General features: G+C 35.5%; 1 protein-coding gene and 1 pseudogene across 1 annotated transcript in view; both read left to right on the forward strand.

The window, feature by feature from the left end:
* The window catches only part of ADGRV1 (adhesion G protein-coupled receptor V1), a 718949-nt gene that overhangs the window by 157465 nt on the left and 548115 nt on the right, over nucleotides 1-13369 (forward strand). The window contains exons 47-52 of the mRNA XM_069085086.1: nucleotides 1002-1109; nucleotides 1893-2157; nucleotides 2938-3060; nucleotides 7733-7955; nucleotides 8540-8744; nucleotides 11900-12046. Coding sequence (XP_068941187.1) covers nucleotides 1002-1109; nucleotides 1893-2157; nucleotides 2938-3060; nucleotides 7733-7955; nucleotides 8540-8744; nucleotides 11900-12046 — 1071 coding nt within the window. The remainder of the gene's footprint in view (nucleotides 1-1001; nucleotides 1110-1892; nucleotides 2158-2937; nucleotides 3061-7732; nucleotides 7956-8539; nucleotides 8745-11899; nucleotides 12047-13369) is intronic.
* Nucleotides 5944-6431, forward strand: LOC138159110 (dimethyladenosine transferase pseudogene; annotated as a pseudogene).

Here is a 13369-nt window from a genome sequence, read left to right on the forward strand (position 1 = left end):
TTCTCTTTTAAAGGCTAAGTCTTCAGACTCTTAAACTTGGCTTTACTCTTGGACCAGAGTTGCCCTGGAAATTACATTTTTTTTTTCTTCTGCCTAAAAGACTTTATTTGGTGATCACATTTCCTAAGAATTGAAATCCCTCTTCCAATACACAGACCTACTCTGTCGTAATATAGTCTAGGGAAAAGTAAAAAAAAAAAGGAAAACAGAGCTGAGCAGTGTGATTGTTGAACTTTTGTAGGCCGTTTCAAAGGGGGGGGGGTCTTCTAATAAGAGTTCAACCTCCCGAGTCATCTTAATGAAGACCATAGGCCCTGATAACCATTCAGGAGCTATCCCCTTTTCTCTAAAAAAATTTTATTTAATCTGAATTTAAGAAATAAAACAAGTATTTTCATGACAGAGTAGAAAAAAAAATGATTATATATGAAACTGCACATCTGTTATATACAGCTTGCTATTCCTTTTAGATATATAACAAAGTTATACAACTTTCTTCTCCCCTCTTTTTTCTCCCTCGTACCCAGACCTAGAAATAGCTACTATTGGACACAAATGTGTGTATATGTATATGTAAAATCATTCTATACACACTTCTGTTTGTCAGAGTTCACTTTCTACTACAAGTCCACATTCTTCAAGGGGTAGAGCTTACCTGACCCCAAAGACTCACATCCCGTGAACTCATGAAGTTGATTGGGAGCATTCATCAAACTGATCATGGGAATCCTCTCATCTTTCCCCCTCCCCCCAACTCCTTTACAGACGTGTCTTTTTAAGCAATTTGTCATATATTTCTTTAGTTAGGATCACAGAACAATAATTCAGTACAATTTTTTCCTGTCTTCCTTCAAATATTTGTAAGAAACCAATGTAAATATAGAACTCATGACACTCTAAGTTATGTTACTTGTAAAAATAGCTAATGATTTTGATCATGCTTTTCATAACTCAGTTCTCTTTTTCTTAATTTTAATTGTATTATTATGCCTTCCTTATAGGAACAGATCATTGTAGTTCCAGAAAGTAGTCAAGTAAAACATTTTACTTCAACTAATCAACATTATTTGATTGTTGCAAGTCAGAGGGATGATTCTGAGTTGACTCAGGTTTGCGCTTTTTCTATGTTTGAAAAAAAAATCTAGTTTTTTTTTTCTTTTAGTACCATAGCTTAGAGCTCAGGATTAAAACATAGTCATACTTAAATGTCAAATAAGAAAATGGAACTGAGGCATTGATTTATTACAGAACTGATTAAATGTTTTGTTTCTTTTATAAAATTAATTTATTCAGTTTTCCTAGAAAGTGGCTTGGTTGAATGCCTGGGAAATTAAATAGCCTGGGTCGCTCTTCATGCTTAAGACAAGCACTGGCAGCTTTACTTCCCCCAAAGACTACATGCACTGTCATTATTTAGATCAAATTTGAGCCTTCTCAGAGAAGACTGGGTATTTTCCTGCATATTATTTTCTTCCCTATAATGGGCTACATTATTATATTACCAGTTACTACTGGTCATTGTGAGACTTTTTTCAGTGCCTTAATTTATTTTTTAGAAAATTCACATAAAAATAGGGTTGCTGTGAACACTAAGATTCTTTAGGTCTAACGATTTTAGGAATTGATTCAGTTCCATACAGCCTACTAAACAAACAGGAAAAGAAAGCAATTTTGTGTCAGTACCCATCTGAGACTCATTTTTCTCCCTGCCTAAGAGGTTTGTTTCCTTTCATTTTTGAAAATAAAAGCATGTTTGGCTTATGAAATTGTTCTTGAGCTTTAGGTGAATTAAAAGGGGTCCCTGATCAGAGAAGCACTATTTGATATATTAGGTTGTCGAAAACTCTAAGGTCCCAGTAAAAGATAATTTTGCTTTTTAACGTCTCCTACAGGTCTTCAGATGGGTTAGTGGAAGTTTCGTGCCGCATCAAAAACTTCCTGTTAATGGAGTGCTGAGCATGACCTTGTTTCCCAGAGGAGGATCCATGTTCCTAGCTGTCTCCCCATCTGACCCTGGACTAAATTCCATTTTGTTCAGATGGTCAGGCAATGAGTTTAGTCACTTTCAAGAAGTGTCCATCATTGGGACAGTGCATGTGGAGGCTTTGTCTTCAGAAGATGACATCTACTTAATTTTTGCCAAAGGAATATCACTAGGTAATAAAATAAAGCCTTAGCAGATGCACATGTAGATATTATTGAAGTCATTTAGTATTCATATGGTACTTTATATGAGAAAATTGCTTGACAATTTTTTAGCCAATCCATAAAAATATTTCTTTGAGATAGATGAATGATATGTAGTATTATGGATAGAGATGGGAATAGACACAGAACCACACAACTTAAGCTCTGTTATAGGGTGAAGTAACAAAAGAATTGGAAACGCATTTTTAAAGTTTTTAGTCCATGCTTAGGTTTTTGAGCCACTAAAAAGTGTTCCCAGGGTAGAATTGAAAATAAATTTGACCATGGTAGGTTTCTACTCATGATACAAAACTTATCATGATAAAATCTTAGACATGTAACCTTAAGCAACATCTGATATAGCTTAATTTTGTAAGCTGACCTGTGGTTAATGAGTGTCAGTGATGTTGTCTAGAGACTTCAGGTAGTAAAGTTGTTTTTGAAATTTTCTCTGAATTTGAAAGGTGATTCTTCCACTTAATAACTATACTTTCAAAGGGAAAAATCAACTATTCCTCTAACATAGTCAAACATTGTTTTACCTTTGTGTTCTTGTTTACCATGTGTTAGTTTATTTGTTAACCATATATACATTTTGTTGTAGTGTAAAAAAAAGGATGACCTATTTCCATTTTAATTATATTCTATTTACTAAATTTAACATTCCTTTATTATGTGTTTTCCTGGTTAATTTTATTGCTTGTTCTCTAATTTTTGCCTTCAGACTTTACTTTTATTCTTTTCTTCTAGGAGACAAGAGTTCGACAGACATTTTCGTCTGGGAGACAGGGCAATCTTCTTTAAGATATTTCCAATCCCTAGATTTTGGTGCTGTAAGCAGGATCCACTTCTTTACACCTACCTCAGGGATAGGTATGGATTAATGTTTGTGGAATTATTCTAACTGTAACCAGTACTTTCATATAATAATAATAACAATAATAATAAACTTACTTTTAATTAAATTGAATTTTAATTCATTTCTATACGTACAAGATTGTGGGAATAAAAATATCCAAATTAGATTTAATATGCTACAAAATAATTGACAGGAACTTTAATTGGGGTTTTTGATTAAGAACTATTCCAACCCTTCCTACAATTGGAGAATTCTTAAACTTAATAGAAGACTTTAGGTTTTGGTCTTCTTAAGATTTTCTCTAGTTTTACATGTGCCATCTTGAAATGCAATAAAAAGAATTAAACAAATGGAAAAAGTTGTTAAAGGGAAAAGTCAGAGGGGTAACATGTATGTGGAGCTGGAAGGAATCTTCAGGGTCATCTAATTCAACTTTTTCACTGTATAATTAAGGAAAATTAAGTTCTAGAGGGCCTCAAGATCACGCTGACAGAAAAAGCAGGACCAGAAATTTAATTCTGGCTCCTCTAACTTCAAAGTTAAAGCTGTCTCTCATGTCATGGGGGGATGGAGGAATAGACATGGTGATGTATAGTTGGTGGAGATGAGAAGTGGTCCAACCATTCTGGAAAGCAATTTGGAACTATGCCCCAAAGTTAAATCAAACTGTCCATGCCCTTCAATCCAGTGATACTTATAGGTCAATACCCAAAAGAAATCAAAGGAAGAAGAAAAGGGCCAATGTACAAAATTATTTATAGCTACTCTTTTCGTAATAATACCAAACTGGAAATTAGGGGAGGACCCACCTATTGGAGAATGGTTAAATGAATAATGGTATGTGAATGTAATGAATATTATCGTGCCATTTGAATGATTATTTTTAGAGGAAACTGGAAAAACTTCTTCAAATTAATGAAAATAATTTATATAATGACAAGAGCTATTTAATAAAAAACAATTTTGAAAGACTTTGGAAATCTGATCCATGAAATGATGAACCATGATTCCAGTTGCCCTAAAATAAAACTTACTATTCACTTCCTTCCAGAGAGGTGACTTAAACTGTAGAATGAGAGAAACATTTTGAGGTATGATCAGTGTGGTCACTTATTTTGCTAGAGTTTATTATTAGAGTTTTATTTTATTTTATTCTTCATTTGTTTAATGGGAAGAGGGAAGGGAAAGGGCTGGGACAGAAAATAAATGCTTGTAAAATGAATAAAATACAGAAGTTTAATAATAATTTGCCAAATGAATAGCAGAGACAAAGGGCTGAGAAAACTTAAATAGATGAGTTGAGCAGGAACTGAGAATTTGTGAAAGGTGACTACAGGGAATGAGAGGCATGGTGGTGTAGTGGACAGAAAACTGGTGGTCTTGGAGCCAGGGAGGTTTGGGTTCAAGTCCTACATCTGATACATGCTGATTATGTCGCTGGACAAGCTGTTGTCCAGAGCTACACATGGTTCACCCTTTTAGTGCCTCTGCCAATGCCCTCAGGCTCACAACTCTGCATTTCCTCATTGGGAGTTTGCCATTTATCAAATCACAGTTCTAGGCTTTTTTTTAAAAAGAAGATAAAATTCAAAAGGTCTGTTCTATTGGAGTACTATTGAGGAGAGGGCCTTGAACCCCAAAGGTAACAGGGTTTTCCTGGACATACCCAGATCGCCAGGGTCATTTAGTGTCCCATAAGTATTAACTCCTAGGTTTCAGGACTGGGTAACCTGGAAAATGATGATACTGTTGATAAAAAAAAAAAAGGTCAGGAGGAGGAGATTTTTTTTTAAATAAATAGGATGTTTTATTTTAAACATTCGAGCTTGAGGTAATAGAAATTTCAGCAGGAACCGAGAGCTGTGGATCATATCTTTAGTGTTGAGGGGAGGAGATATAAATTTGGAGGCCATTTATGTGGAGGTGAAAGTTGTAATTTAGGAGTAAATAAGATCTTCAGAAAAGAGAGTAGAGGACAGAGGGTTCAGCAGATACTGACTGAACTTTCTCTTTCTCTACAGTTCTAAATGGTGTATTGTCTATAAGTTTTCTTATCACAAACTAAATTTAATATAATAAAGATCTGCTTGTAATTCTATTTTTTTATTTTAAATTTATTTTTTCCATTAATAAAGATCTATTTCTTCCCCACCCCCTGAATAAAGAAAAACAAAACCCTTGAGAGGGGGAGGGGCTTCAGGTTCTTCCCGGGCCCTCTCCTTCACGTGCTGGGGAGCAGCTGTATTTCGGTGGGGTCTCCGGGCTCAGAGCTCGGCTCCCGAGTTGAGATGTGGAAGAGAAAGTTGGAGACCAGCAGCCGGCACTGGGAGCGGCAGGAGCCGAATAGTGCTGGTGGCTGCCTTAAGACCAACAGATGTGGTCCTAGAAGTTGGTCCTGGCACTAGAAACATGACTGTGAAACTACTAGAAAAAGGTTATTGCCTGTGAACTTGACAAGGCTAGTAGCTGAACTTCACAAAAGGGTTCAGAGAATGCCCCAGGCAAGCAAACTTCAAGTAATTGTTGGTCATGTGTTGAAAACCGACTTGCCATCCTCCGATGCTTGTGTGGCAAATTTGCCTTATCAGACAGCTAGGTGATACAGTGGATAAAGTGCCAAGGCTGGAGTTAGGAAGACGTAGCAATAAATCAACCTCAGACACAATAGCTATGAGATCCTGAACAGTCATTTAAGCTGTCTGCCTTAATTTCCTCATTTGAAAAATGGAGATAAAAGCACCTACCTTACAAAGTTGCTCTGAGGATCTGATGAAATAATATTTGTTTGAACGTCAAAGTTTCTACACAGCTCTGTTCTTTTCACCAGGAGTGCTTGGAAGTCTTCTATTTCATTAAAGATCCATTTTTTCTCCCTGTAGAATTATACTCAGTTTTTCAGTGTGCTATACTTATGTTCCAGAGAGAATTTGCTCTCCGTTTGGTTGCAAAACCAGGAGACAAGCTATACTGCAGACTTTCCATTAATACCCAGTTACTAGCACAAGTGGATCATCTGATGAAAGTTGGGAAGAATAACTTCAGACTGCCACCAAAAGTTGAGTCAAGTGTGGTAAGGATAGAACCTAGGAATCCACCACCACCTATCAATTTCCAGAAGTGGGATGGTCTAGTGCGGATAACATTTGTAAACAAGACTCTGCAGCGTTTAAGTCAAGTGCGGTGCAACAGCTTTTGGAAAAAAAATTACCAGATTCATTGTTCAGTCCATAATATGGCAATACTAGAAGTTTTTAGCATTGCAGATAAAATACAGAAAATCCTAATGGATACAGATTTCAGTGACAAATGGGCCCATTCCATGGACATAGATGACTTCATTAGATTGCTACGTGGATTCAATGCAGAAGGCATCCATTTTTCTTAGATTAAAAAGAGGATACTCCATACTTAACAAGAAACTGTAATTTTTCTTGGACTACTGATATAATGAAGAATGCGGACCTCTATTTTTTACAAGGATAACCACCAAAAACCATGCAAGTTTTATGACTAAAACTTACCCTCTCATCATGAAGTTACTTTTTGGTTTTTAAATTTTTAAAGGACAAATTTATTCTGTACTTTATAAGTGTTCAGACTTTTTGTAACTTTGGGCATGGGGTGGCCAAGTCACTGACCCTCCAGATCAAATACATTTCGTTCCAAAAGTTAATAGCCGCAACACATGCATAAACTTAACACATGAAAAAAAAAAAGAAAAAAAACCCCTTGTAAAAATATGCATGTTCATGCAAAATAGATTCCCATATTGGCCATGTCCAAAAATGCATGTCTCAATTTTCTGGAACTTCATTATCAGTTCTCTGTGTGGTCACTGAATGTTTTTAAGTCTTTTCAAGTTGTTTGTCCTTATAATGCTTTTATTTGTATAAGTTGTCCTCCTCGTTCTTCACCATTTCATACAAGTCTTCCAAGGTTTCTGTTAAATCCTTCCATTTCATCATTTCTTATAGCACAGTAGTATTAATTACAGAACAGTTACATTCATCTTCCATTCCTTTTATATTCCTGCTTTATAACTACCTTCTTAAGTATAGTCCACACTATTAGCATGTCACTGATGACCCAGCTAGGAAACTTCAGGATTCTTTTAGTCTCATAATTCCCTTGGCTGTTACCCCATCTTGCCACTTGTACCTTCATAATGTTCCCCAAATCTCCTTCTCTCTTTTTTTGTACCCTGCTTCTCGATAATAATGAGGTAACATTATTCACATTCTTCCAATATCCAGCTCTCTAAATTGTTACAGATGAGTTTACACTCTACATCCTTGTTTTTTGTGTCTTTATGCTTAGCAAGGAGATCAGGTGTTTTTTGGCTGAGACCATTTTTAGCCTCTTTTTAAATTTCTTTGTTGTGGCTATTGATTTAGAAGGTCTGGGATGGGGTGCAAAGTGTAAGAAGACTGGAAAGGGAAGAGGAGAGGTTTTGAAGGGCTTTGAATACCAGAAAGGGGATTTTAATATTTAATAATGGAGATGATAGGGAGCCAGTGGAGTTTATTGAGTAGAGGGGTGATGTGGACAGATCTGTGATTTAGGAAACATTTCAAATGGACAATGGGCATATAACCATGGTGTTATCAGTTGGTTCATAGCATTTTTAAAGGTTGTTCATTCCTTTTATCATTTTTATTTTTTCTTTCTTTTCCTTATTCCTTACAGTGCATATATTTCTTGTTGGCAAAGTTGAATCTGCTATCTACTGCTGGAGTTCAGAGTTGAATCAATTCTCTTTTGTTTTGGGAGCACCTTCTGCTAATGATGCAGCTTTTGTTATTGTGAGGTCACTGAATTCAAGCAAAAATCTCATTGTTTTAGCTGGAGTCCATCACTCACAGATCTATGAATTGTCTTATATCTCAGACCAATCTGATTTTATTCCCAGGTAGGTTTCACGTTTTATACTGAGTATCTTAGTGTACTTTATATTTCGCATTCTATATATTTTTTTAAGTACCCCTTTGGTGAATGGCACAGGATAGGCAATTGGCCTTGGAGTCAGAAGGAACTAGATCTAAGTCCTGACTCTGACACATCCTGGCAAGTCATGTAACCTCTTAGTGTTACCAGATAGCTCTCTAGAGCTATGACTTATGGAGCATGTGCTGCCCTGCTTTGCATTAGTTTACTCTTTCCTCTTTTGGAGCTCACTGGTCTAGGACCAAAATTTCTGTGGTGACTTAAAATTTAAATGCATAGGAATCAAGAGATATTATATTGATATACCCCAAGTATATCCCTAAGGTTTGTGTACTATATTTAGCCAAAGATATCTTATCAATTTGAACATTTTTATTTTTGAGGAAGTACTTTTGTTATTCCAATTATTGACATTTATTAGTGTTTTGCGATGTTAATGACCAGTCTATCCTGTTCCTTATTTTTTGTACTCATCATATGTGTGTATGTATATATTTATGTATGAATATGTATGTGTATGTATATACATATATATGTTTCTCATGCCAGTTCAGGTGAATTGATATTCACACCTGGAACCAAGGAAGCTATAATTACAGTCAATATTCTTGATGACATAATACCAGAGGAAGAAGAATCTTTCAGAGTTCAGCTTAAAAATCCCAAAGGAGGGGCAGAGATTGGTATTAATAATTATGTGAAAATAGTTATTCCATCTAACGATGATGCCTATGGAATCATTGCATTTGCTCAGGTACTAGTATAAAAATCTTGGTCTTAGAAGTTGGGATAATTTTCTGCATTTCTATAATACTTTTGCACATTCAGGAATATTTTATATACCTCCTTTTAGTTGTGTGAATTCTGTGGATGGAATGTAAGCAGAAAAGTAATGTTCCACAGCTAGGTTCCCTTGTGTTTGAATTCACACTATTCAAAGTTATTATTACATAAAATATGGTAATTGGTTCTACCCAAATTGATATATGGGGTGCAAATTCAAATAATTTGATAAATAATTGACCAATTCATGAAGGTTCTTTATTTGCCATTGTCGAGGAACTTTGGGTGAGTACCCTCACCTCACACTTCTAGACCTAAAATCCATTCAGGGGTCCTTGAGCTAGGAGTAGTAGTAGTTGATCATAGCCAAGAATGCCTTTGAGAAACAAGGCCATTTCAGGAATTTGTATTTGAGAGTCAATATTCTTCTCTGGCTAGTGTACTCAGATCCTGGAACATCTAAGTCTTGATATCAACTCTAACTCTTGGTGCTACAGACAGAAGACAATTATATTCTGTTGTATTAGCAATTTTGCTTTGCTATAAAACAGAACAAACTTACTGTTGGTATTTATATTTTTAAAGAGGTCTATAGATATACTTTATGATGGGCTATCTAGATTTCATTTATTTCAGACTGCTTTGAGTGTGCCTAAAGTGAGTGATGAAATAACTGATATCATGTAAGAGGTCTGATTAATGTACATTTTTTACTTAATTCATTTTGTTCACAAATTACTAGTATTGATTTAAAATATTGATTATCTTATCAAAAGCGTTGCCTTTTGTTGTGATTCTAGTGTACTGAACACCCAAGTGGTATCGTTTATTCTCTCTTCTGAGACTGATCCCTTCTCTACTATGACTTTTTTTTCCATCATTTGTTTTCTCACTGTACTTTCCTTAGAACAAGTATTCTTAACATTTTTCTTTTAACCCTTTTTCCAAATATTTTTTAATTGTGTAAAATAAAAAAATGTAGGAATACAAAGAGAGTCAATTATATTGAAATAATCAAAATAGTAAAAAAAAATTAGGGACTCCACATTACCACCCTCTGGTATAGAGTGCTAATGAGTCACATAGAGTAGCAGTTTCTGTCTCCATAAGTTAGTCAACTTTCTAATAAGCTAGTTAAGTTAGAGAAATCATGTTCCACGGCTGCAGATGGCACCCCAAAACCTCACCCGTTTTCTTACAAATGCGTGGTATCCATTCATAATGAGGAGGCTGCGTGATAGAGAGGAAAAGATAAATTTCATTACCACAAACATTTATTAGTGGTCTTGCTCTGTGCAAAGCACTGTTAGTTACTGAGGATACAGTTATAAAACAAAAACAACCCCTGCTTCCCCTCAGGACCTTATGGCTTGGCTGAGGAAAAACAAAACAAAGCAACAAAACAAAACCTTACAGTATTTTTGTTGACTATGAATATGTATCATCTTTGTATGTGAAGGAAAGTCTGTTACTTGTTGGTCACTTAGGTATGCTAGGTTCTTTTTAGTAAATTCTTGTTAGTTTCTTGTTTCCAAGTATTCAGGAGACTTGGGCTAATTCTATATAATGGATCTGACTTCATTCTAAATCTTTTAATTGGAATTACTTAATGAAGGCCTCGTGGAGTCTGGACAATCTGGCAAGAGCACATTTGATTAAGGAAAGTAACTAATGAGTGTTTCACATGTGTTTTCTGGTTGCATCAAATCCTCATTGACTAACCTCATTAATTGAATGCACACAGCCAGGGAAGCAAGGCTTCCTAAGAGCTATATGGTCCCTTGTGAATAAATGATGTGCACATTTTAGAAATGGTGACAGTTTCTCAGGGAATGTTTGATTGCTTTGGGCATGATTTTATTACTATCTAACATCTGTAACATGATGTTAAAATGTTGTATAAAATATAGCTAGACACGATCCTTTCTCAAGGATTTAGCATTTTAAATAGAATTGGAACTTAATGTTTCCAGAAGATGAGGAGGAGAGCCTGCCCCGAAAAGCTGTGTGTTCTGTATTGTATCTTAGGGGAATTCAGTGATTTTGAAGGAAAGAAGTGCAAGCATTTAAGAAGAGATGTTACAGGTATCAAGCAAGGCACATTAAGAACATACACAGTTGAAAATGGGAATGGAATTAGAAAAAGTGCCTAGAGAGTATGATTGTGAACATGAGGAAAATGAGAAAGCTAGCAAGAGAGAAAGACTGCTGGCAGGGAAAATGAAGTTAAAGTCTTATAAATGAAATATAAAACATCTGAAATTGACAGAGAAGGGAAGGAAAATCAGCAGTACTTTTTTTTATTAGATTCTAAAGGTAACAGTAACAAAACAGAATGGGAACTTCCATAAATGGGATTCATAGAACTAGAATGTGAGTTATTTTGGTTATTATTCATTATTCAGTTGAAGCCTTTCATAGGAAGGAAGCAAACAAATAAACATCAAGTGCCTTCTATGTGCAAGGAACTATTGTGTCGTTTAATCCTCACAAAAAAACCATTTTTTACTAAAATCCCATATTCTCCAGCAAGTCTTTCTCGACAACTCTTCATTTTTTATTTTCTATTTTTCTTGCATATAGTTTATGTATACATATATGTTTGCTTGGTGTCTCCTCCATTAGATTGGAGGCTACTCCTTGCATCCTGAGCCCTTAACACAGTTCTTGGAATATAGTAGGTACTTAATAAATGTTTATTGAGTGACTGACAACAATCCTGGGAAGTAGGTGCTATTAACATCCCTATAATATAGTTGAGGAAAATGTGGCAGACAGAGGCTTAATGACTTGCCTAGTCACATGACTAGTAAGGGTCTGAGGCTTGATTTGAACTTGGATCTTCATGACTCTAGGCCTACCATTCTATTCATTGTACCACCTAGCTGCCTCTTACAGAAGAGGAAACTAAAACCCAGAGAAATTTAGTGATTTAGTGACAGGGACTAGAATCCTTATCTCCTAACTCTCCCAAACTGGTGCTTTGTCCCACTCAAGATAGTATCATTTTACATATTATACCTAATACTTGCAATTTTGTGAAAATCTAATAATATTAAATAATGATATAATTCTGGCTATACAATTTAAATGGCTAATGTGTTTGTTGTTCCTCTGCATTTCCAGAATTCGTTATATAAACAAGTAGAAGAAATGGAACAGGATAACCTGATAACCTTGAACGTTGAACGTTTAAAAGGAACGTATGGTCGGATAACAGTAGAATGGGTAGCTACTGGAAGTATTAGTGATATATTTCCCACATCAGGGGTGGTATGTAATTTATGAAATTACAACGAAATTCCCATATGATGACAATTGGTATTGAGAGATGCTAAACATCTTCTATTAGGCTTTTGCTGTATGCCTTTTGGATTGTGACTATAATGCCAAATCACTGAAACGTGGAATTCAACATGAGGTCAGACTTTCTTAGTTGAAGGGGGACCACTCATTGAAGGATCCAGGGAAGTAGCTCAGATTTCAGTATAGTACAGGTCCTGTAATCTCTCTGAACCATACTGGAGATTAATAATAAAGGTCAATGGCAAGTTGAGGCAACCTAATCAATCAGTGAAAGAGAATTTTTAGAATCGAGTTTTATGCATCTCAAAGGGAGATAGTGATGTGAATAAGTTGACAAAGGTAGATTGGAACCAAATTGTGGACACCATTAAGTAACACTCAGAAGGGTTTGCATTTTATTCATGAGACAAAAGGAACCACAAAAGATTTTTGAGTAGGTGACATGGTTTTAATGTTGAAAATAATCTCTCAGAGGGCAGGAATTATTTCCTTTTTTAGATATATATCCCAAGTGCCTAGCATGTGGAATACATATACAAACAAATGACTTAAAATATGTCATTTATTAGGAGTTTAAAAAATAAACAGAAATGAAAAAAATATACCCTCAAGGAGCTTACATTTCAACTCTAGAACCCTATCACCTATTCAGAATCTTTTTTTTGTTCCTTGTTGTCTCATGAATACAATGCAGACTCAGAATTCTGAGTGTCACTTAATATATTCCACAATTTGGTTCCAGCCTCCCTTGGGATCTTTATTTTGTATTACTCCCTTCCTTTCATGTACTCAAAGTTCCAGCCAAAACTGAACAACTCTCTGTCCTTGTTCTTGATGATCCATCTTCTGTTTCTGTAACTTCAGAGGAGTCATTCTCAATGCTTAGAATGCATACATACCTTGCTTCCACCACATAAAATTCTCAGTTTCCTCCAACTCAGTTCAGATTCTGCCTTTTCCTTGGAGTCTTCTCAGATGCCCTCCGTGTGTTAGTGTTCTCTTCCTCCCCAAATTATCTTTCATTGATTTATCTTGCGTTTATTTATCTTTCAAATACAGATGTATTTGCTTGTACATATAGCACCTAGTAGAATAATGAAGTCCTTGACAGGGACCTAGCATGGTGTCTTGTGTATAGATGACCCTTAATAAATGTATGTGGATGAAATGAGTTCTTTTTTTGTCAGCAACCTGCAGGGAAATAGGTGAGTTGACTTATGTGGATTGATCTGAAATCCCATCATAAAATGTTAGTTCTGGAAGTGATGTCAGAGGTCATCTATCCCAACC

Source organism: Petaurus breviceps, unplaced genomic scaffold (assembly GCF_028583685.1).
Source record: "Petaurus breviceps papuanus isolate PSGF00001 unplaced genomic scaffold, PetGlider_PUasm1.0 175, whole genome shotgun sequence".
Classification (NCBI taxonomy): domain Eukaryota; kingdom Metazoa; phylum Chordata; class Mammalia; order Diprotodontia; family Petauridae; genus Petaurus; species Petaurus breviceps.